General features: G+C 30.0%; 1 protein-coding gene across 3 annotated transcripts in view; it reads right to left on the bottom strand.

Moving 5' to 3' along the window:
* Nucleotides 1-201: 201 nt before the first annotated feature.
* The window catches only part of LOC111686674 (nucleosome-remodeling factor subunit NURF301), a 40,367-nt gene continuing 14,058 nt past the window's right edge, over nucleotides 202-26,510 (bottom strand). Inside the window, exons 3-16 of one of the 3 annotated variants that reach the window (XM_046952300.1) lie at nucleotides 21,560-25,525; nucleotides 21,109-21,477; nucleotides 20,547-20,960; nucleotides 20,366-20,490; nucleotides 19,275-20,285; nucleotides 18,942-19,218; nucleotides 15,990-16,111; nucleotides 12,702-12,918; nucleotides 12,355-12,632; nucleotides 3,314-3,492; nucleotides 3,113-3,259; nucleotides 2,689-3,052; nucleotides 2,538-2,622; nucleotides 202-694 (exon numbers count right to left, since the gene is read on the bottom strand). In XM_046952300.1, the coding sequence (XP_046808256.1) occupies nucleotides 492-694; nucleotides 2,538-2,622; nucleotides 2,689-3,052; nucleotides 3,113-3,259; nucleotides 3,314-3,492; nucleotides 12,355-12,632; nucleotides 12,702-12,918; nucleotides 15,990-16,111; nucleotides 18,942-19,218; nucleotides 19,275-20,285; nucleotides 20,366-20,490; nucleotides 20,547-20,960; nucleotides 21,109-21,477; nucleotides 21,560-25,525 (7,757 nt within the window). In that variant the 3' untranslated portion in view covers nucleotides 202-491. Of the gene's footprint in view, nucleotides 695-2,537; nucleotides 2,623-2,688; nucleotides 3,053-3,112; nucleotides 3,260-3,313; nucleotides 3,493-12,354; nucleotides 12,633-12,701; nucleotides 12,919-14,562; nucleotides 14,610-15,989; nucleotides 16,112-18,941; nucleotides 19,219-19,274; nucleotides 20,286-20,365; nucleotides 20,491-20,546; nucleotides 20,961-21,108; nucleotides 21,478-21,559; nucleotides 25,526-26,510 lie in introns of those variants that run through there. The other 2 variants (XM_046952301.1, XM_046952302.1) reach the window with 2 other exon arrangements.

Genomic DNA, 26,510 nt, shown 5'->3' with positions numbered 1-26,510 from the left:
GCAAGGTATTATGATTCCTAAAATTCTAAAATGAAATGATAGTAAAAGATGTTATAGTTAAAGGCGGTTTATTAAATATTGTTTCTATAAAAATGTTCTTTAATAATCCCTTTTTAACTATAACAATATTAATTAGGCAATAGGCAATACGGATCAGTTTGTTTTTTATTACTAGAGTCAGCTGACAATATTAAAAATATATTTTACATTTTTCATTTAGTTTTATTTATTCTTATATTATTTATTACAAATAAAAATGCATATTTACAAAACCATAATGAATGGTTGGTTATTCTGCTTAATACGACTGTACAAAATTCTATTCATAATAATCTTATGTTTAATTATATTTTAACTTCTAGAGTAAGCAAACAATTACAACTTTTATTATTATTTTCTTACTTTTTTAATATTTCACATATCTTTATAATAAAATACTACTAATGGCTCAAAATTAGTAACTTTTAGTAAAGTAAAAAAACAATACTTTATTACGACTGACTTACTACACATTCTCGAAAATTTTTGATTTTTTGGACAAAATATGATTCCAAAGCTTCAGCACACTTATAAAAAGACGATTCTTTTGGATTATAATAACGGCAGTTATCGAATATTTTCGTCATATCACCAATGAATTCCGAGAGTTTAGAGTAAATATTCTTATTCAAGTTTTCTTCAATTTGTTTTAAATCTGAAAATTAAGAAAGGAATAGAGGGAAACATTTTATTATTATTATAGACTAAGGTCAATTATTAACACTTGTTTGTTTACATATTTATATGCGTTAGTGCTATTATTGCATTTTTAATATTTTGTCTAGCCCCCATGCAATCATAATCCATGAACAGGGCTATTGAGCTTATAATTATGTTAAATGTTGTTTGTAGTATTTTAACAAAAGTCAGCAAAACTTCGTTTTATAGAAGTTTAACCTTCTGGGACTGACAGACACCAAAAAATAAGAAAAAAATTATTTTCCAATTTGTACCTTGTCAATAAACATTGTTTAACATGCATTGTTGCGTCGAAGTTAAAAAATTTTACAATAAATAACAACTAAGGAACTAAAACTATAAACAGAAATAGTTTACGTAGGTTTCGAAAACAGATCTTGGAAAAAATGGTGTCTAGCAGCCACCACGTCAGTAAAATAGTTATAAAAAATCCTCGTCGATCCCTTACACATAAGTTGTAATATTGTAATACTCTTTTATAGAAAAAACTTTAAAAGTAATGTTCGTTTTGTTGCTAACTTTGAGCTTAAACATTCAATGATACCCAGCAAAAAAAGTGTGGAAAAAGATCTAGTATTTTCATCAGAACATCAAATTTAATATTATCGTGTCATTTGAGGGATGTTTTGTTATGTTGATATAAATAGTATTATTTTGAATATCATATGAGCCAACCATACAAGTGCACTCACTTTATTACAGAATGTAAAAACCGCTTTTTATATCATTTAAGGTATTTTCAGACAACAATTACTCGGTACTTGTCAAAAATGCTTGTATCATAATACAATTTTCTAGTCTTAAAATAATTTATAATTTAAGTTTCAAAAATATTACTGATTTTTTTTGGCATACGGTCGGTATTCATAAATTTTTTAAAACAATTCAAAAACTTTTTATTTTCACACGTATTCGGTATGCATTTTATAAATACAATAAAAAACAAACAAAAAGTGAAAAATAAGAAGTGCATAAACAATTAAAAATTGGATAAAAAAATATTACAAATATTATAGTGTAAACCAAAGAATATAAAGAAATTGGGGCTTGTCAGTTGGTACCTAAAGAAGTTGTCCTAACTCTAAAAATGTATTGGTAGAATTCTTGTATAAGTATTGTAGCTCCAACCACTTTCACCACTGATTCCAAATCTACATAGTTTCATAAAAACGTACTTAATAATATTAGAAAAATATAAAACATTTAAATCTGTAAATATTTAATAATTTAAATTTGTTTATTCTCATATTTGCAAAACATCATGATTATTTTATATTTATTACCCATTTACAATACCAAAATTTACAAATTCGTTTTCTTCTAGTTTTATTAAAATTCCTCAAAAATTAATTGTCAAAAAATTAAAAAAATATATTTCTCGTTTACAAAAATTAAGATAATTTCGGACACTTTAATAGTGTAAAAATGCGCAAAAAATGTGTTGTGTGTAAGAAAAGGTGCAAAGAGGTAATTTATCTTCATATTTTCGCGAAAATGTTTTGACGTATTGTGAGAGAGTCGGACTTTTACCAGTGTGTTGAATACTCACAAAACTCGTCTGTGTGGAGAGGATATGTTATTGTTGTTAAACAATGTCATAGTCAAATTTCTTATTATTCTTTGGTGTAAACTTAAAATGTATTTTTTGGACAGATTTTTTCATAATATTTTTAATTTGAAGTGTATAAATACTCAGTATTGTAATCTGAAAATACCTTTAGAAGTATAAACACTTAAATTAGATTTTTAGTCGTAAATTTGAATCTATTCGTCTAAAATAAATAATATAATTTACTAACCCATTGGTTCTTTTATAACTTTATAATAGTCTGGAGCTTCTTTTGGGTCTACAGGTTCCATGAATGGCCAGGCATTCTTATGTGACTATTTAAAAATAAAAAAATATTAATAAAGAAAAACTTTTTTGAACAATAACGTGGGTTTATTTACCCTTATTTGCTTAATCAGTTTTCGCAATTCAATAGTTTCATGTTCGCTCAAGTTTTTCATGTTAGCCATATTTACTGAATTATTTTTTTGACAAGCGGGGCACACATATTCATCGATGAATTCTGCCTCACTTTGGACAATACCAACACATCGACCATGGAACCAGTCCTGGCACTTATCGCAACAAATATAAAATTGTGATTCATCATATGGTTGCTTGCATAAACAATACAGTTCTTGTGTATCTCTTGCCTTTTTGCAATCAGTACAAATGAATTCCGATAATTTTTTAGAGTCTTCTTCAGTAATATTCACACAATCGCCATGAAACCAATTGCTACAAATGTCACAACCAACATAAAATCTGAAATAAAATATTTAACATTTAATATTATGGATATTTGGTTAAATTTTTATTTAATACTTGGTATCATCATATGGAGTACGGCAAATGCAATAAAGTTTCTCTTTTTTCTTATTTAACTTTTTAGGTTTGTTATATTGATTCCTTGGCGAAGTGTTAATAGCTGCACCACTTCCAACTATTTTAGAATTTGTTTGCTTATTTTGCCTGAAAGAAACAAATTCTTAAATTATCAATTTTAACTTGTATTTTTATACATACTTTTTTGTTTCGACATGCGGAGAGTTTTGTGTAAAACTATCATCATCATCACCTAATTTTGTTGCCCACATCTTTCTAGACATTTCACCTTTAATTTCACTTTGTATATTTCTTTCAAGAGTGGACCGTTTTTTTAATATGTTGCTTTTAAGAATAATCTTATGACGTTCTAGTGTTTGCTAAAAATAAAAAATAAAATACCTTTTTAAATTAAAAATATTTATTTTAATTGAGTTGACGTCTCTTCAGTAAATTTTACAGGAGAATCAAAAAACGTAATAACTTAATGGGTTTTCCGTTAATGGTTTTTCTTCTTTAATTTTTTGTTTTATACCCATCACCTTCCTGAGAAATAATTTTAGTTAATAAAGTAACTTTTATATTATAAAAATAATTCGCTTATTTTCTTTAAATTTTATAAAAAAATAGTTTTATTTATGTTTAATTTCGATTAACGTTCGATAAATGAACGTAATAAATTTACTTTATTTCATAACATAAAAAATATTATCGTAATATTTGAACTAATTTTGTAATAGCAATGCCACACGTTTAAGGGCATTGGCCATCGTTCAATATACATATATGATCAATTTGGATAATGACGCATTTTAATGGATTGATGAATACCCAGGGTTTGCTACACGTAGAAAATTTATTATATCAGTTTTTTTATGATATGCGCATCGGAGGATGATTAAAATAATGCTGCGAAAAAACCCAAATTAACACAATCTCACAAAAAAATAATTCTTTTATATTTTTTAATATCTTTAAAAAAATATTTAATTTTTACTAGCTTTATTTATTTTTCTACATTTTGCAAAAGTATCGTGATTGTTATGGCAAAATATGGTTAACTTTTAATAGTATCTATTTATCACGTCATCCATGAAAAATATTCACGGCTGTTATGGAAAATAAACAAAACCCATATTCGAATCAGCTGTTTTCTTTTGTTTACATTTTTTAGTTTAGTTAAATTTTCAGAAGACGTATTTTTTTAAAATAATTTTTACAAAAAATTGAAATGGTTGAGGCAGTAGTTGCATTTTTATTGATGGAGGAAGAAAGTTGTCAACGAATTAATCGGAAAATTTTAAGGGATCACAGTAATCCATTGGAACTGCCAGAATCTGTGTAAGTAGAGATTTTGATTTGGCCGGGAAGTGGTTTTAACACTTAAGTGGTTTGCAGATTCATTGGACAATACCGTCTGAATAAAGAAGCGTTTTGAAACCTTTTGCTTTGGGTTCTTCTCCATGAACTCTAAAAATAATGCATTCTGTGTTGCATTTATATGTTTGCCCCTATTTGTGCCAAAAATAATTGAATATTTACAAATTATTAAATTTTTATTTATTTAACTTACATTTTCCAACAACATTCCTCAAACTAACAAAACAAAAAACAAAAGAAAACTGCAAATATGTAAGCAGTCAGCTGATCGGATTATTTCTAAAAAACAAACGATAACATCAGATTCTATGACATCAAATTCTGATTACAATTCTGATTCGAATATGAAACCAATAACATTGGTTTCTATGACACAAAATTCAATTTTTGATCGGTTTCAAATCTGATTCCGAGAGCAATCAGATTCCATAACAGCCGTGATTGATACGAATTATAGATTTCAGAAAGTTGGGGTGGTCTGTGATATAGAACACAATTCATCAATTTTACATATACACATTCAATACATATCACAATACAGCAAATATCACGATATATCCCGACTGAAACAATGACGTATTTTGTTAAATATTAGTCGGATTTACATAAATTTTTTTATTATAGGTGATACTGTCGTAATAAATTTTATATTTGCAAAAACTTTAAATAATAGTCAATGTTTTTTATTTTTTAAATCCAACACCTCTATAATCAAACTTAAAAAATGTCCGTACAGATGAAAAATAGTGGAAGCAAATAGCACTAAAATATAACGGTGCATTAAAATTCTAATTACTAATGTTATCAGGACCAAAAGTCCTTAAGGTAAATTTTTACATTGTTTACCTTTAAAATAGTTTGACCACCGACCATTTAAACAATTTAGATAGAAGATTGTATATACATAATTTGGACATCATGCTTCAGATTCTGAAACCCATTTAATGATATATGATATCCGAGATTTCGGGTGTTAACTTTGGTCTATATCCAAAGTTTTTTAACTAAATAAATATAGTTTTGTTCCATATGCCACTGTTTGCGTATAGACCGCAATTTTCATACGAAAATTGAAAACAAATTACATAATTACTATTTTTTAACTTCACTGCCATAATAAACAGTTAAAAGTAACATTTAAGCTGTACCGAGTCTTATATATCCACCATATAAGCATGTTTTGTAAATATAAGGCAATGTGAACATTTGAATAAGTTCTTTAATGAGAGCTTAGTTTAATAGAACTGATCCTCTTAAAATTTTGGTTCTTGTAAAACTTATTTTTGCTGGATTTCATTGTTGTACCGGTATTTTTAGAACAGTAATAGGTGTGTTAAAGTACTTTACAAAAGTGACCTTATGTGTAGGGTACGGTCAATTATACACCGATCCTAATGAAATTTGGTAGGTAAATTTTGGTTAAAATTAAAATTATTTATGGTGAATTCCATAGCTTACCGATATAAAAAAAATAAAAAATTATATAATACAATTAATTGGTATTTTTTGAGTAAGGATAGTAAAACTACCCATTTGTCAACATAATGGGTTGATATTTGAAATATCTCGAATCGACAAAAAAAAAAACAAGTACACTCAAACCTCGTTTTATGCGAATTGAGAACTTTTGATTTACGTAAAACAAGGAATAAAAAATTTATTTTTCTATCAATAAATTTTAATTAGAAAACTTATTGATAGAAAAATACACTTTTCATTCATTGTTTTTCCGTAAATCAAATATCACCTATTTACATGTTATGGGCCCTTCCGCTATATAAGGGTAGTTAATTTCACGTGTGTTCTTTTTGTATAGTTTTTAGGAAAGATTTTGCTGATTGTTTGGCATCAATCCAATTTGTCCAAGTTTTTATGAAAATAAAACAAAATAAAGTTTCAAATTTTATGAGACGTAGATCTCTTTTATTTAAAACCCAATATTACCTCGTAGAAGGTTTGCAGGTTTTTTATGTATAATGTGCACGTAGTGCTTGTCGTAGACAACATCAATATCTTAAGACCGTGTTAAAAACAAGCTTAATTTGGTGACAAACAATATTTAAATACCGTTAACGGTTTACTCGTTAGAATCTTCCAGCAAAGATGTATAAAATTGGCATTAGATTCTAACGTTGTTAAAAATAGTATTATTCATTAAAAGGAGCAATTACCAAAATGCAGCTCGCAACAAAACTCGCTTAAACATTGCCGGCCACCTTGCAATATCTCAAGCATATTGTAACTATTAATTCATTCGCAATATCTTAAGCCGAATGAAGCAAATTAAAATATAATAATTCATTCGCAATATCTAAGCCGAATGAATCATGGTTGGTTTTATGACAGTTCCATCAACTGTATAAACTAAATACTTAAATATTAGGCAAAACGTAAACATATTTTAGTGAGCTTATTTAGTGATAATGAAGTAAATTTTTCGATAAAAGTATTTCAGTTCCTATGCGACCAAGTCGAATATTCCGGAAAGTTAATAACTGAATTAAATTGATTAGGATTAACTGGACCTGTCAGAATCCAGCCAAAAATCGTCTTTTGTGCTAATAACGACCCTAATAAGTTTCGTTGTATATCCGGTAAAACAATCCAAGGGTATAGATCAGCGCCAATAAGGATATCAATAGGTCGGCTATCAAAAGGATTAAAATCCGCCAAACGAAGATTTGGCAAAAATTTTTGAATGTTGGCGTTAACGGAAGTCGTAGGCAAATTTGTCGATATTTCTGGTAAAACAAATGCATTTATATTTAGTTCTACGGAAGAATCGAAGTTAGATCCGATTTTCAAAGAACAAATATTTCTTGAAACTACTGATGCAGTATTATTGACACCAGAAATTTGAACATTCGTAGAACGCGAGGAAATGTTAAACCTTTTTCGTAATCGCTCAGTAATAAACGAGCATTCCGAACCCGGATCAATCAAAGCACGGACCTGATACTTATTGTTATTATGTTTTATATTAACAGTCGCTGTCCCTAAGAGTACGAACTGATTATATCGAGTATGAAATACTTGACGGTTTGCTATAATATTATTCGATGTATTCGGTGTTGGATAATTTTGTAGCGAGTTAGTGGTTCGTAGAACCGCGTCTGAATTGCGTTCAGTAGAAACAGAAGGCGTTTCTGTATGCTGAATATGAAGCATAGAATGGTGCCGATTATTGCAAATAAAACAGTTACTATTAACTTTACAGTTGCTGACATTATGTGTCCTCGAAAGGCAATTATAACAGCAATTATATTTGTTTACGGTAGAAATTCTATCCATTATTGAAAGATTTTTAAACTTTAGACAATTTCGCAAAAAATGAGACTGGTTAGGACACAAGATACACGACATTTTAGTAGAAGTAGCATCGTAGGAATGTTTTGAAGATTCCACGTCAGAAGAGTTTGTCCCTTTAAGGTCGTGAAGACATTGCAATGTTTGAATTCTTTCCGTCAGAAAGTTATCAAAATCATGCCAAGTACACAACACAGATTTGTCCTTAACGCCCTGTTCCCATAAAATCACAGTTGACCTAGGCAGACGCTGAATACATATGAAAGTAATAATTGGGTCCCAATTCTCAGTAGGAATTTTATAAATAGAAATAGCAGTAAGGCAACTATTAATTCCTCGTTGTAAAGTTTTAAGGGCTGTTATTGATTCCTTGTCAAAGGAAGGAAGACCAAATAAAAGTTTAAGTTGGTTATGTACCAACATACGAGTATTTTCATATGTTTCTTTCAAATCGCGCCAGGCTAAGTCAAAACTTTCATTAATTAAGGGATATTTAGATACGATATCTTTAGCTTCACCCTCGGTTTTACGTATTAAATGGCAAAGTCGTTCTATATTACTAAGCCGCGTGCTATTTATATAAATTGCCGTGAATAAATCTCTAAAAGTAGACCAAGAAACATAATCCCCACCGAATGTGTCAACATCACAACGTGGTAGAGTCAGATTGTGTTCTGAAGTGCCAGTATTTAAATTTACCGTTGAAGAATCACTATTCTTCGAATCACGTTTAAATTTGTCCATTTTCTGATTAATAGAGCCTAAACATTGAAAATAAGCCATGTATGTGGTCTGATATTTAGACGCTGCCACATCTACATCACTAGATCCACTGGGGGGGATAGTTTCGAAAAACTTCTGACAAGAAGTATAAGTTGTTCTAACTTCCTCCCACAATCGTCTTATTTCCTCGCCCTGTATCTCTAAGGTAAAAATGTTATGAATATCCTCACCTAAATCATTAAACATCGCGCCGAAAGTAACAAGAGCATCCGATGCTCTAATAAATTCGTTTAGTGGCATAACGGACATGTTTAATATAAAAAAAATTAATAAAATGTAAGGAAATTAAAAATCAGAACTAATTCACGACAAAAAATATTATAATTAGTTTTAAATGTCAAGCAACAAACGTGACAATGGCTAAACTGACCGACCGTAGGGTGACCAATATAATGGAAGAACAAGAATTAACCGTATATGTATTTTATTTTTATATTTTACAGATGTAAATCTGTAAACAAATGAAGCACAAAAGGAAATATAAAATCACTAATTTATTGAAAATAAAAAAATAACTTTAATTTATTGTCAGTCGGAGCAAAAAAAAAAAATTAAAATTTCCAAAAAATAAAGGGATAGATTGCACTGTATTCAATATTAAAAGTAAAAATTACGAAAAAATACAAAAAGAACTTTGTGAATGTGTGCGCGTTAAAACAACCGAGTTTTTTATCACTTCACTTTTGCTCACAAAATATATTTACGTACCTTAATTATTTCGTAGAAATAAATAATAAATATATTGCCAGTGGACTGTATTATTGAGAATGATGGACTTCAAAAGATGCCAATAAAATCCAGTACTCAATTCAAGAATCCGGTTCGCTAGGACCAAATGTTTGGCATCAATCCAATTTGTCCAAGTTTTTATGAAAATAAAACAAAATAAAGTTTCAAATTTTATGAGACGTAGATCTCTTTTATTTAAAACCCAATATTACCTCGTAGAAGGTTTGCAGGTTTTTTATGTATAATGTGCACGTAGTGCTTGTCGTAGACAACATCAATATCTTAAGACCGTGTTAAAAACAAGCTTAATTTGGTGGCAAACAATATTTAAATACCGTTAACGGTTTACTCGTTAGAATCTTCCAGCAAAGATGTATAAAATTGGCATTAGATTCTAACGTTGTTAAAAATAGTATTATTCATTAAAAGGAGCAATTACCAAAATGCAGCTCGCAACAAAACTCGCTTAAACACTGATTTTAAATAAGAAACTGCTAAAAATCATGTCTGACAGAGTTCTTGAAGATTTCGGATATCAGTTAAATTGTACGCATTAAAATTTAACAAGAAAAATTTTAATTATATGTGTGCAACACTGTTGACTAATTTGTTGTTACTACCTTTTGAGATTTATGTTAATAAAGCAGGAGTTTTTAACAATATTGTTCTAAAAATATGCGATTTTTTAGATAGCATTTGTCTTTAGTAATATAGATGATTATCATTCCTATTGCCAAAATTCCACTGAAAAGTTTCAGAACAGTAAACATTTTTTACGTTAAAGTGAAAAGGGAACTTTGAGTGCCAAAATAAAGTTATTGCTGCTCGTTAGTCGATTCAAAACTCTTAAGTTTTTTATGAAATAAATAATATATGTATGTATGTACAGGGATGTTCGATAAATTTAAATTTTTATATTTTTGCAAACTGGCTTTATTTTTTTTCACACCATTTTATATAGCTTAATTTAAAATTTCATTAAAATTACGAATAGCGACGCGTAAATTATTGCTAAATAATAGTATTATATTCACAACAGATCAATACAAAATTTTAGTTTGTTTTTCCAGCTCAATTCTTCATTGGAAGTATTTTAAGTAAAAAGAAACTTCGAAAGAAGGGGTGGCTCTATTTTTTGGAACATCTCTGTATGTACATAAGAGTGTCGCGAGGAACAGGATTGGAACAGGAATAGAAAAAATGTTAAAAAATATTTAGTTTCGTATATTTTAGAATTTTATAAATAATTTTGAAAACTATAAACCCCTTATAAAATTTGTTATTTTTTCCGCGATAAGCTCAAAATTACAGAATTTTTGAGACCCATTTCGAAAAGATTGCAGAATTTTTTTTGAGAATATTGTACTTAGATCAATATTTTTAATCGCTGGTAGGGTACTGACGGACTTTGTTTTTATTTTTTTCATAATTAGTACATAAATATGCTTCGTTTGAGAGGTATTCCTCCAAAAATGTGCTCCACGGGACATACTAATGTACATATATACACTCCCAAGGAGACACATGCGAATTACGAGCCATAGTTTGCCCATCCCTGATTTGATTTTCAGGTCCATCAACTAATTATATAAACTAGAGTACATAAAGGGAGCTCCGCCTCCCTAATCGAAATTAAATTAAAAATTCAGGTTATAAAAATATGTATGCATATCTAAAATGATTACAGAAACAAGTAAGAGTTAATTCCATGTTTCTAAGTTCATTATTATAGAAAACTCAAAGTACCTTTTAAAGAACGAAAAAGTACCAAAAAGTTCCATTTTATGTGTTCTCACCTAATTCCGAATCTACATACTTAATTTTATGTTTCTAAGTTCAATATTATAGAATATTCAAAAAGTACCTCTTGAAAAAAGTAAAAGATCCCTTTTTTTCTCGCCTAATTAAGAATCCACATACTTAATTTCATATTTTTAGGTTCAATATTATAGAAAATTCAAAAAGCACCTTTTAAAAAACAAAAAAGTTTACTTTTTCCGGATGTCGTCTAATTCCGATTCTAATTTCATGTTTCTAAGTTCATTATTATAGAAAACTCAAAAAGTACCTTTTGAAAAAAAAAACAAAACAAAAAAGTTCCCTTTTTATACTTAATTTCATATTCCTAGGTTCAATATTATAAAATATTCAAAAAGTACCTTTTAAAAAACGAAAAAGTACCAAAAAGTTCCCTTTTATGGCTTCTTACTTAACCCAGGCTCCACAAATTAATTTCATGTTTCTAGCCAATAACAACGCACTAGTGCAGCTCTCGCTCTGCTACTCTTGCTCTGGTGCTCTCGTTTTGTCTTTATAAACAAAGTACAATAACAATGTATGTATTTGTATTTTGATTGTTTTTTGCAATTTCTGTTTGAGCATGAATAAAAAATCTAAGTTTTTGATGAAATTTTCAGAGGTTGTCTCGGATTTTTGCTCATATCTCCGTTATTTATGGACCGATTTTGCTGATTTTAAATATCTTCCCGAAAGCATGTCTAACAGAATTATTAAAGATTCGGATCTCGCCGATATCTGGGGTCCTCTAAAAACTGATTTCAACAAACATACAGACAGACAGACGGACATGGCTTAATAGACTCCGCTATCAGTATATATTCTTTATAGGGTCGGAAAATTATATTAAAGAAATTACAGACGTAATGACAAACTTATACATACCCTTCTCACGAAGGTAAAGGGTATAAAAAATTAAATATTTTTTAGATTATATTTGGCATCAATGTATACTTTTTATGTTTTGTTTCTTGCTTTGTTTGTTTTTTTATTCAAGCATTTGTTCGTGTGACTTTTTTCTATGTACTAGTAACAAATTTAAATGCTTATAGCTCCCAAAATTCCGAACAGATCTTATTAATACATATATTGTGCACATCAGCGAAGAAATTCCTTAAAAAAGATATACCTTTTGTCAAAATCAAATGAATACTGTAGGAGTAAAAGGGGTCACAAAAAATCGCTTTGCCTATTAATTATATATATAGAGATGTAGATGTAATTTGTAGGTAAAAATATTTACTTACAGCCAGCTCAGTTTTGTTAAAATCATTTGAGAGATTCATGAAACTTAGGTCATCCTCTATTTTTGACTCGTTTCTAGCATCCGTGTCGAAATTAATTTCGTATTCGTGAGTATTTATATTATTTATAATTGATTGTTTTTTATCGAAATCATTGCTCTGTCCCTCTATTATATCTGTGTTTAGTTTTAATGTTGAAGGCATTTGAACTAGTGTTGAAATTTCATTGTTAGCAATATTCAAACTATCTTGATTCATTGTACAGCTACTGTTGTTCGTATCTACAAAAATAGTAATAATACAGTTAAGAGATTTATTTATTATTTTTTTGCTGTTGTTAGTATTAATACTTTGTTCTGAGGAATAGTCAATATATTGAGGTGTAGTATCGCCTGTGCTGGATGTCAAAGATGAATTTTTTTGATTAGAAATTTCCGATTCGCCATCTGTTCCGTTGTTTGTTAAATTATATTTAAAATGTATTCCACTATTTGAAAAAAGTTTTTGTGCTGCTGTATTTGGTTTCTCTGATGTTGTATTTACTTGTTTAGTTGAAACATATGTTGTCTATTAAAAATATATTTAGATATAAATTATTCAGTATACATATGTCTAAAAGGTAAATAAAAAGTTGGATTTATAATACAAATCTATTAGAAATTATACACGTTAAAGTACTTTTATTAATTTTACCAGTTCAAAGCAGATAAATATATAAAAAAAAGTTGTTACAAGTACATATATATATAAGCACACATTTTCAAAATTATTCTCATTCAAGGTATTTTCAGACTAGAATACTGAGTATTAATAAATTTCAAAATTAAACTATTATAGAATGTCAACAAATTTGTAAATAAAAAATACATAACTATTTCACACATATGTACATTTTATCAATTCTTACCTTTATAAATTCAATGATGTTCTTGATTTTAAATTTTATTTTTAATTTTATTTTTCTGTTTATTTTTTCAGAAGAAAATTGTTCAAACAAAGTATAACAATTAGTCCAACTCTCACATATATGAAATTACTCTCTCACATCTACGAGTGCCGTGTAAAATCGACTCTCTTGTGAGAAATTAAAACTTGACAAAATACTCAAATGTTTAACTTACTTTTTTGACCATTTTTAAGGATCCAAAGCGAAATTGCAGTTATCCACAAAAAATGCAATTTTTTTAAATAGTTTTAATGCACTTTTCATTTAAAAATTTGTTTAATTTTTATGATCTGGAAAAATATTTTTTATTAATTTATTGACATTTCTTTTTTGTTGTTGAATCTTGTTTTACAAACAGAGTTTCAAATTTTGGTATTGAAAATTCAAACAAATTTAAAATTGTAATTTTTTATAAAACATTTTTGTTACCAACACATATTTAGAGTTAGGTACTTTTTGACTAACACATGCTTAGAATTAGGTACTGCTGTCAAAGCGTCGGACTACTTGTTATACTTTAGTTTCTAACGTTTCTATTTTTAAGTACAACTTTGATACATATGAACAATCATAAATTTTTAAAATTTTTAAGCTAATACATGAAAAAATGGAAACGGTTATATTTTGGATGAACAAATTAATCGTTATTCAAAAGCCACCCATCAGAACACAAAATTACAAATACCAATTATATAATAAAAACTACAAATGTGTATAAAATCGTATATTGTTATTTCGGTGGCAGGATAATTGCGAGCATTGCGAAAAAAATTTTAGTTGTATTAAATTTCATTAATTACCGATTCCGAACGAATTTTTAATAAAAAAATTCAATAAATTTTCGTTTCCCTTAATTGTATGCCAAATTATCTACCAGAGTTTCGCAGTTTTTAAAAGGTTGGGTAACATGATTACAATTTCAACTGAAATTGATTGCAAATAAAATAATAGTGCAGAAGTAATGTGTAATAAAAAAATATGGATGGAAAAAATATAGATGGAAAATTTAAGTTGTGTGTTATTTTTATATTTTATTATAATATAATAAAATATAAAAATAACACACAACTTAACATATTAACATATTATGTTAATGTTGGATTTCCCAACACTTTAATAGGAGTATAACACCGGATCGCCGAATCAACTCACATTTTTATAAATATCATATGTGCTTATATATTAATACATACGTACTCTAAACTACTTTTAACAATAAAATAGCTGCTTTGATATTGGCCAATAAGTAATTAAAACCTACATACCTTATTGTGTTATATTAGGATCAGTTGTAGTACTTATTCCAGGAAACCTTTAAAAAAGTTTTCGAAGAGATTAACAATAATTTATAAAAGATTTTATCCACTGTTATGGTTCGTAAATTGACTTTACATAAACACTACACACCAAAGGTAGGTTTCTTTGCAGCCTTTCTTGCGATTAGATGAGATGATTAAAAAATGAACAAGCCTTTGTGTTATCAAAATAGTTTGTATTAAGATTTTGCGAATTATAAATATGTATATACATACATAACATATACATATATTTTTTCCGTAAATATTAGGTCTAATTGCGATCGATGGTTAATCTCTTCAAAAATTTATTTTAAAGATTTCTTGAATGGCCACTTTTTTAAATTTACAGTCATATTTCCTTTTTTGATTTTTAATATATAGAGTTAGAAATAACAAATAATTTTGTGGTTTTTTGTGTATACAAATTGCATTTTAAAAAGACAATCATTTTAAATTCAACATATAGCGAGCGCTTTTTGTCAACACAAAGGCCAATTGCAAATAATCATCCAACTAATACGAAAAGGTTACTTTTTCAGGGTTCATATTTGTACAACAAAGATTGCAATACACAAATTATTATTTTTATGCCAAAAAAACAAGAATCGTTTATTTTACATTTGCTTACATTTACAGTTTTTGTTTCTAATCAGGTGAATATATTAAAACACAATTAACAAATATATAAAAATTTAAAAATAATGCATGAAATGAACTTAAACCGGCTGTTTTATTATAAATTTGAATTTCTCTTGAATTTTCATAACTAAAAAAAAACGAAAACATGCGAAACTTATATAAAAACATTTTGAATATCTTTAATCAATTAGTCTATTTGCAAAAAGCGCTTGACAATAAAATCAATTTTATTTTTCAAATTACCTTAACTTAAAATTGTAAAAATGATTTTAATATAAAAATAAAAAATATTCTTAAATTGAAAAAGTGCAATTTGTAAATAAAACTTTATAATAATATTAAACTTATTTTAAATTGTATTAGGAGTAAGAATAATTAAAAATCCAGCTTTTAGAGCATATATGCAATTAAGTATTGATTGTACGTATGTATCTTTGTACATAAATATATAAAATATATAAGCCGATCTATTTGAACTTTGTTTTGTTTTCCAAACATTTCAAATTGAAAACACATATGTAATTCGCGCCAATGTTAGGTACATACGTGTGCATTTATTTTTTAAACTAAGAGCTGGATAGGAAATACTGAATATAACATATATGTATGTACGAACTAACGAACATTAAAAATATATAATCGAATAAATATTATTGCATAACATATAAATGGATCGATCTACGTATTGAATTTTGCTTAACGACATTATTATATAACTAAATGTATATGTGTAATCAACATTAACAACTACTCACTTGTTGTTGTGCTTGATGCACTGGTGTGAGTGGTGGAGGCTGGCCGCTTGGATTTGATGGTTGCACAGCTAAATAAATTTTTGTTGGTCCCAAAACACCTTGCTTTCCACTAGATTCTTGTGCTAAAATTATAAATAAACGTAAAAGATAATCACACATTAGAACAAAAAATAATTTTGTTAACCAAAATTCGAAATTATTCAGTACTAGATTTTTGTCCATAGATACCGCTGATATTTTTCAACTTTCAAAAATATTAAATGTCTTCTTTAGCTGGAATTTTGCTAAAATTTTAAGTTGCATTTGCCGATACATATTCAGTTCCTGTACAACTCTTGGCAATTTCCATGACACTAATTTCTGAATCCTGTCATTATGTCATTTTAATAGGCTTTTTGGTACCGACGTTATTCCTACACTTATTTTAAATGTAAATAAAGTACCGAAAATATTTTAAAGAACTCCTGACAACATTGGAAATTAGAATACACCACATTTTAATGCACCGAAAAATGAAAAAATTTTACATTTTAGCAAATATAAAATGCTGAACAAATATTATCATGTTTATATCAATGCAATCTACAATTTTAATGTTTTGTTTTTTTTTTTTTCTTTTTTTTTGACAGCTGAATTAGGTTTTTTTTCGGATAGAGTTGGGTCTCTAGTCTATATTATGTATCAAATTCGACATGAGTAGTAAAACATTTTAAAAACTTTTATATAATTTACTTTTTTGAAAATGTTAAGTTTTGCGGTATAATTTTTTTTGATAAACAAGGGCAAATATTAAAATCACTGCTCTGCAAACAAAATTTTTGCGCTCCTTTAAATTTGTATGGCTATGTAGGATAATTTTGTTGCCCCTAAATCACACAAAAACTATCACAAAAGTGTTTTGAAAAAAAGTTTTGTTGATAGAAATCAATAACCTCAGTTTTCAAAATTATTTATACAAATTATTCTCTTTTCAAAATTAAACATCAATTTTTTTATTAGTTTAGCACCTTCTTATTTCCTAAACACAAATATTTATACAAAAACACTATAATTAGGTTATGAGGAAAATTTAGTTAGTTATGTGGACATTATAATGGGGAAAATTAAATTGAATTTGATAAAAAATAGTCCACAGTTTCGCTTATATGTTCCTTAAGGATGTTTTCCAACTTAGTGGTCTTGTTGCTATTTTCTTTGCGATATTTTCATGAATTAAATAATCAACCATTGTTAATGTCATATATTTTTGATTAAATTTACGCATCCATATGATTTTTTATTTTTCCATAAACTGTGGACTTATCCTTTTCGAATTTCTCCATAAGGTAACATACCCAATCAAAATTTCATTATAACCTAAACATGTGCCCCGACAGGAATGTCCATTATTTTTCCTACTCCTTAAGTTTTTAGAGGACTTTATTATAAGTATTTGTGTTTAGGAAATAAGAAGATGCTAAACTATCAAAAGAATTTACGCTTACTTAGTTTTGGATCGTTATTACAGGGAAAACCAAAATATGCAAATGCATGATTTTGTAGTGCGTCGTATGGACTCATGGATAATATATTTACACGTTTCAGACCAATTTAAGAATTTTGTCATCGATATGTTAGAGCATATGTTTGCATATTTTACCCATTTTTTCATATTAGTATATATGAAAAACATTTTTTTTATTTTATCTTATTTTAATCAAAAAAAATTAATTTAATTTTTTAAATTTCTTTAAAATTTTTTATTTTTGTTTGTAAAACTCGAACAGAAAAAAATCTAGTATTTAAAAAAAACCGATCACTTTGAATTTTATTAGACCAATCCTTTTTAATTATTTAAAAAACTATTAATGATAAAAATAATAATGTGACAAAATCGATTAAAATGTTAGTTTACAAGCTTTAAATATAAGTGAAAGAAATGTGTTAAACTTTGTCGTTTTTAATTTATTTTTTTTGGGCATGGGCATGACTTTATGTTATTTATTGGTTGTTTGGAAATAAAACGGAAGTCTATTGGAGCAGTTCTTTAAACTATAAAATAAATAAATTATCAAAATCTTGTAGCATGAAATATAACATTATATATTAGTGTCCGACCAAACGTTCGGGTACGGGTTCGGTAAAAAGTGAGGTTCGGCCAATGTACGGTGTTCGGCGAAATTTTGACCGAACGCCGAATTTTTTATTAAATGTTTATTTATCATATTTTACATAATCAAAAAGTTTTAAAAAAGATGAAAATTTGTTTACAGATGTTATCATGCATCCTTGCTGTACAATAAATTTCCCATGAACAACGTACAAAACTGTTCGTTTTTTCGGCTGATTTGAAAAACTGTTAACCAGAAAGTTATTAAAAAGCTAAGAAAAAAGAAACATTTAATTTGATTCATTTTTACAATCGAGCCTATTGGTTAGGCAATATATGATTATTAAAACCGTTAGTTTTCGAATTTTCGGACATTTAAAATTTTCAAACATAATTTCAAATACTTAACAAACGGCATCTAAATCGCATCTAATAATACGATTAGATATTAATACATCTTTTCCACAATTTTTATGTCGGGTAATATTGTATGCCATCATCATCAATTAAATTATCGGTTTTTATGATTCAGAGATTAGTTAAGAACCATAAACATTTTTTGAATTTAATATTAAATATTCAAACACATTTTTTTGTTCCTCGGATGTACATTTTTAAACAAAACACAGTTGACTACACATTGACAGATTCTGTCGAATTACAATACCACATTCTTTAATATATTTTCATCATAGTCATATTATTGACGAATACCGACATATGCCATTTAAAAAAGCGACAGAAAATCGACGAGTTTTTGACATAATTGTTTTTTTTTTTTCAACTCATGCCTCATTAGACATGTTAGTCTAGTTCTCAAAACTATTAAAACATTTACATAATTATTCGACTGCAGTTCATACCTTTTAACAATTGTTGTTTGACCTGTTGCTGCACAAGGGCAAGTTGTTGTTGAGTAAAATCATTACCAACTAGACCTTGTAACACTATACGAGGCCCCTGTTCTGTTTGAATTACTTGAGCAGTAACGCATTTAATCACTGTTCCTGGAGGTTGTCCTTGTAATAGACTTTCCTCTATAGACATTGGTTGATTCGATTGTTGTATTTGTTGTTGTGGTGCAATCGATTGGTGTTGTTGAGGCTGAGGTGCAACTTGAATGGATTGAGATTGAATGCTCTGAAAGAAAAACGAAAGTAAATAAAAAGGCAAATTTAGTTAATTATAAACCTTACAACTTGTGAAACTGGGGGCGTTTTTGTGGGAGTCGTTTGATGTTCAACGGCTGTGTTCGTTACAATGTGTGCATTGCCATCACTTTGAGTCTTTATATGAGCCACAATCTGAGCTTGATTGTTTCCTAAAGGCTTAATAATAACTTGTTGACCATTAATTGTAGCTACCTGTAGTTTGCCCTGTGCGAGTTGCTGAGCTAAGGTTGAGTTCTGTACAATTATTTGTTGTTGATTATTTGACGCTTGAGGCGTTGAAGCACTGACTGCAGGAGAATGATTAATATTTTGTTGAGTTTTAATAACATTTATATTGTTTTGAGCATCAATAGAAGTTGTATTTTGTGCCGTTTGTTGTGGTTGGATAACAAATTGCTTCAAAACCTTCGATGTCTGTATATTTTGTTGAACGGACGTCGAAGTAGCTTGAGGAGTAGTTGTTTTTTGAACCGAATTTATTTGCGCCGTAGTTGGAGATTGCACGACTTGTAGTGCTGCGTTTTGTGCAGGAATCGATCTCTGCGTTAAAATAGTTTGTCCAGGACTTAGAATTATTCTTTGACCACCAACTACAATCTGTTGCTGGACATTACTAGTATTGACAATTGTTTGTATAACCTTTTGAGGTTGTTGCTGCTGTTGTCCAGCATTTACCTGTGTTCCGCTTGAAACTGTTTGATTAGCAATTACTTGTTGCTGGCTAACATTAACTTGATTCGTTGTTTGTGGAATGACTTGCGCTGTACTATTGACCGGTTGTCCTACCAGTGTTGTTGTAGATGATTGTTGTGCGGGCTGAATAATAACCTTTTGCCCTTGGGAGTTTTGTCCCACTAGAAGTTTTTGTCCAGGTTGCACAATAAGTTGCTGCAGACTTTGATTATTGGGAACCACTTTTGTTGTAGAATTATTTGATACAATTTTTTGTACTCCTGGTGAGCCAGAAACATGTTGATTTTGTGATACAATCTGTGTTCCGATTTTTGATACACTTCTAACAGGAGTTGTTACAATCTATATAATATATATTTGAATATTACCAACACATACAATAATAATTTCAAAAGTTAATAATGAACATTAATTCAACCTACCTTTTGCACTGTTTGAACTCCAGAAGAGCTTTTCGACATTTGTTTTACTGTAATTTGTTTTACAAGGGTAGAATTAGGTTGAGCCATTGGTGCCTTAACAGGTAATTTCTTACTTGCGATAACAGCTAATAAAGAGAAAAATATTACAAAAGCATTTGACTAAATACAATAAAATCCTTACTTTGGCCTCCTGATGATCCTGGGGACGCAGAGGTTGATGAGTTAGATGTAGAAGTTGTAAGAACATGAAGCTTTCCGTCTGGCATTTGAATTAATTGTTGTCCTGGACTAAGACCACGGACACTAACTTTTCCATCTGGGCCCCTTATGATTTGGACTTTATGTTGCTGTGGAGCCGGAGAAATTGATGAAGTTAAATTATTTGACGTTTGGCTGGAATTTTGTGTGGCTGGTTGAACAGGTTGCTGTATATTATTTGATGTCGATGGTGTTGTTGTCGTAGAAGTTGTTCCAGGATTTATTGTATTGATATTTTGTTTTGCTACTGGCGATGCTACGGTTTGTTGTATTATTCTCGTACTGCCATCTGGATTTTTTACAATAACACGACGACTCCCAATTATTTGACCTTTAGCTAATATATATAATAATAGTGAATAAATTTTTTATATAGGCCAGTCACAATAAGCCAAAATTTGTTGGGTAACATTATATGACATATCAAAATGTATATGATAAAAAGGATAACATAAAGATCTATTATATGTATTTATTAATCATACCTTGAGGAGACGGTTTATTGATCTCTCCAATTTTTTTCTGTGGATTTGCAGCTAAGCGTTGCATTCTAATCTGGTGTTCAACCTTTTCCTTCACATCCTCATTTGAATTTTTCGAACTTGACATATTTTTGTTCAAGTTGCTAGGAGCTGCATTTAGACCACTCGATGACGACTCATTTTGACGCTGCTGGGCGATAGAACGAGTTGTGGCTGTAAGCTTTGCTTTCTCAATCTTCTCTCCAATTAATTTAATTTCCCATAACTCTAGTTTATCCTCTTCCACCCATTCCTCAGATACTTGAGGTTCAGTAGGTTGAGGAGATTCGGCACGTTTCCTTTTACGTAAACCAGACCTTATTGATGTTACCTCTGTTTTAAAAATGAATAATTTTAATATATTTATATGTAAATGTTTATACAATGTATTATTTATTTATTAAATATTACCTACCTCTTATTGTTTTCGGAAGTTCTAATGGGATAACAACCTTACGACGTAAATATTGCGTTCTTTCTCCATATCTTCCACAATTTCTTTGTTTCAATAATTCTAGAGTTACAATTTCATTTTCAGTATTTACTTGGTGTTTTCCATCAGCGGATGGTGGTTTAGCAATCATGTCATCCCATCTTAAACAACACCAAAGTATACGAAGTTGTAGGGCAATGGCTGAGAGCGTTGTAACGTTTGATGTACGATATGACCAGCATGTCTTAAAAAGAGGCCTAGAGCACTGATAGGGCCATACTAGTGGATTATTTTTGGCTAAATGATGAAACCCACTTGCAGGAATTTTGCCACCAACTCTTGCTATACGCATTAGTTCATAACGAGGTAGAACGAATAGACTCTTTTTCAGTTTATGTGTTAAGAAACTGGATATTAGAGGAAATTTAGAATATGGCCGAATGTTTTTGACAGTTGATTTGTTGTCCGCACTAACTTCGCATGGCTTTTCAATTCTATTAGGATTTATTTTTGCAATGTCTGATACTAGATATATACGTGCTCTTGTGGATGTGGCTGAATAAATACGTTCCTTTCCGTTAGGAAAATATTCTTTTTCAATCTTAGCGATGTCCTCACGTTTAGAAACACGTTGATGAATAGGAAAACGGCGGTTTTGCTTCTTTTGTGCGACATCGGTTGATAATGTTTGGTCCAAAACATCTTTAGTGCCGATGTAAGTTTTATTTCTAGTTTTTGCATTCTTCTTACTTCTTCTAGATGTTTGCTGCTCATTAGACTCCTCTAATGATCCCGAATTCAATGTTGCTGCCGCTAAAGAGCCATCATTTGTTGTTTCGGAACTTTCGACTTCAACGTTACTACAAACATCTATATTATCGATGAAATCCATTTTCTCTTCACCTCCAAATACACTGGTACTATTATCAGTAGAATCAATTTCAGATTTTATCGCACTATCTAACAAGTTGTCAGCCGATAAACACTCTTCATTTGTTAAGTAACATTCTTTTAAAAGTTTATCATCGAATGGTATAGCTGCGTTTCTTGCGTGCTCCCAATCAATAGATAAATCTTTGGGTGTATCATCCAACCACTTATAATCTTCGGCATCATCTCCAGATAATGTTATACAATCTTTTTTTCCCTCAGTTAATTTCTGTTCCAGAATAGATGGTTTCTTAACAGCACCTAAAATTGCAGCTACTGTTTCCTTGGATCCATTTCCAGCCGTGTGTGCTTTACGCAATAGCAGAAGTAATTCTTTTTTAGCTCTAGCCTTTTGCAAACATAAGGGCGAATAACATGTATTCTGAGTGATTTGAGATACAGCATTGGAATTAGTATTGCATTCCTTGGTGTAGCATCGGTATTGCTTAGCGAAACGATTTAGTTGACTAAACTGTAAGCGAACGCTTTGAATTTTTTTAGCCAATGAATTGACAAGATCTATATTAACATTTGTGCTGCTATTTTGAGACACGCCAGTTTTTGACGTCTCCACTAAGCGTAATAAACGCTTTTCCAAAAAAGTCGGTCGTGTTAGCAGACAACCGTTACTCGAAGATACTTGAAGAGATGAAGCATTTGATGTATTATTTGTTTCAGAATCCTCATTTTTTACACTCATTTGTTCTTCAGCCTCTTTAAGACGTATACGCCGTGATAATAACTCGTCCAAACAGCTTTTTTTCGCAATCTTTGGGTATAAAAGTCTACCTGCCATCGCAAGAGATTTTGAAACATCGATTATTCCTATATTTTTGTCATCTATTTTATTCACTTTAATATTTTTGTAGTTTTCCAAGTAGTTATAGTTATACCCTCGAAGGGAATCTTTTTCACATTGTATTATAAATTTATACGTACGAGGATCTACAGTTATTATTTCATCGACATCTGAACCATTGGAGTAGTGAACGTTTATTTTAAAAGGCAACATTGCCTGTCCCCGAATTGCGGATCGACGAGGGCGTCCACAACGCCTATTTGATGACAACCACATCCATCCCCACTGGCCATGTACGCGATATTCCTCTCCCTTCTGTTTCCACACCTGATGTTTTAAGCCAAGGGTATATTTTATATAATTAAAAGCCAATCGATTACGTTCTTCTTCGTCATCACGTTCTCTTTTTTCCCGCTTCTCAATTTTTTTGCGGTCTTCTCGTTCAGCTGCAGTAATGCGATGCAATGTTGTGTGTCCCAATTGTTCATGCCATACATTAGCAAACACAACATTCTTTACAGATGATTGGAACAGTAATAAAACTAATGCAAAATCTGATGGTGTACGACAACACATAACGGCCGAAGTCCAAAGTTTCTTTAATGTACTCCAATTCGGATTTAAAAACGGATTTGCGATATTTTGTTCAAAAGAAAGCAGCGTTTGGCGCAAAGTTGTTATAATGTTATCTGCCGTTCCCATTGTCACACCCATCCATTTAAACTCCGAAGCAGTTGTGAGTGAGAACTTATGAGATAAATGACGACGTTTGTCTCTTTCCTCATTTCGCTGAGGTTTATTTAACGCTATGACATTTGATGTATATTGATTGACATAACTTTTAAAACTATTTTCCATGCCCAGTTTAAAATAAAGCGTTCCGTTTGACAGTTGCAAAGATTTCTGCCTTGTTACGATTTTGTTTTCTGGTAATTTTGATTCTATATCTTCAACATTTTCCGTATTATCATTCTCTTCAGCTTCTTTGTTGCCAATACTTTTATCATCTTTAGCTAATAATTCGTTTTCTATTTCAAGATAAGACTTTTTATTGTGCTTGTATTCAGTTGTAAGAGTTTCAGTAATTTTTAGTTGTCGTAATATTTCGTCTTTCAATTCCATAATCTGAGAGTAAAGTCTTGATTCTAAATCCTCACCATCAAGCAAACTAAGTAATAATTGGAATTTTGCGACCGAACTGTAATACCATACATTTTCACCGGCTTGGTCTTCAACGAAAATTCTTCGAGCAATGAACCAAAACTTTCTGCCGTGTCTATCCAACCCTAAGTTTTCGTGTCGTATAAGTACTCCTTGTTTTTCTTGCGGCAAAACACAATCTACTACACCACTTACTTTATGAGCTTTACAAATTCCGCACTGCCAGTCCTCTGTTGGTACATCCAACATTGGAGGTTCAACACATTCCAAATGATAAACTGCAGGACATGTTTCACAACACAATAAATCTCCTAATCTATGACATACTCGGCAATGATCATCGTAATGTATGGGACCTTCCTGAAGCATTACATCACGAATAGCGTTTGTGGTAAGAAATTGATCTGTTAAAAATTGCAATACTCGTATACGATCTAATACTCCCGTATACGGATACTCTCCTGCACACAAAACTTTATAAACATCACGATCAAAGGAATCGTCACTTTCAACATAGCTTCTCAATACTTCTGGCCATGTAATTGCATCGATTAAATAAAGACTTATGTTGACCGTATCTTTTTGATCCAATGGGCTAAAATGGGTTCCCTGTACGTCTTCTTCTCGGAGTATAGCTTTCAAAAGCATTATATGTATATCCGTTAACAGTGCACTTTGTTCGTCGCAAACTAATGCTGCGCAAAAATCTTCAAATCGAAATGGTGATAGACGTACTAAGTGACGAAATCGTCTTAGAACCTCATAAACGCTAACTGCTTTTAATACATGATCATTATCTATTAATAAATCATGAGAGGATTCTGGAAGCTCTAAAAATGCAAACTCTCGATCCTGTAGCCAAATAGGATCTGGACTAGGTGGCCGATGTGGACGGCCGACACCTGGTTGAGTAAAGCTGCAAACAGAAAATTCTGATTCGCTCTCGTTTCCACCTTCCAGACTCTCCTCTTCGGAATTTGACATTAAAATATCATCGTCATCACTTTTTTCCGATGAGTCTCCAAAATCAGAACCATAATGGTATTCTGATTCGTAATCTAGAAGAACAAGAAATAACAATTAACATTAAACAATAAAAATACAAGGAAATTTTAGTACAAATTTAACATATATAAAATTATAAAGTTAATGATGATAAAAACTAAAATTTGAACTTATGACTCCTTTTTTGGAAATTTTAAAATTCAGAGACGAATACAAGTAAATTCGTTAAATAAGAAAAGTACAACAAAAATTTCAATCATACAATTGTTTATTAAAAAACGTACAGGTGTCTGGTTCTTTTAATACCTTACACCTCTTACTATTCACTGTTGTGAAGAGTATGTGGACCAGGCCCGACTTTAAATTCTTAATTACTTGAAACTTTTCAAAATTAAACAATTAGTGCATCGTTATTTAAAAACGATGATGGTAGCGAAGAATAAATGCTGACATCCGTTTTGATGCGGATAAATGATAGCGTTGACTTTATTCACACTTATTACAGAAACAGTATTTTATCGTGCTACTCCAAGTGGCACGAAAAATGTAGAACAAACATAATTTTAAATATTTATTATTAACAGTAACACTATTTTAGCAATAACGGTATTTTGGTTTATTTCGGTAACGATATTTCAGCGGTAACTTTCGCAGAGCTCAAAATGTATTTAACAGTAATGATAGCTTAGCGGTATCGATGGCCAACCTTGTTTTTATACCCTTTACCTTCGTGAGAAGGGTATAAATAAGTTTGCCATTCCGTTTGTAATTTCGATAATATAATTTTCCGACCCCATAAAGTATATATATTATTGATCCTTATAGGTAGCGGAGTTGATTAAGCTGTGTCCGTCTGTGTGTTTGTTGAAATCAGATTTTAGAGGACCCCAGATAACGGCGAGATCCGAATCTTCAATAATTCTGTTAGACATGCTTTCGAGAAGATCACTATTTAAAATCAGCAAAATCGGTCCATAAATACCGGAGAGTTGAGCAAAAATCGAGACAAGCTCTAAAAATTTCATCAAAAATAAAGAT

This window comes from Lucilia cuprina, chromosome 5 (assembly GCF_022045245.1).
Source record: "Lucilia cuprina isolate Lc7/37 chromosome 5, ASM2204524v1, whole genome shotgun sequence".
Taxonomy (NCBI): domain Eukaryota; kingdom Metazoa; phylum Arthropoda; class Insecta; order Diptera; family Calliphoridae; genus Lucilia; species Lucilia cuprina.
This window is presented reverse-complemented; position numbering and strand designations above follow the sequence as displayed.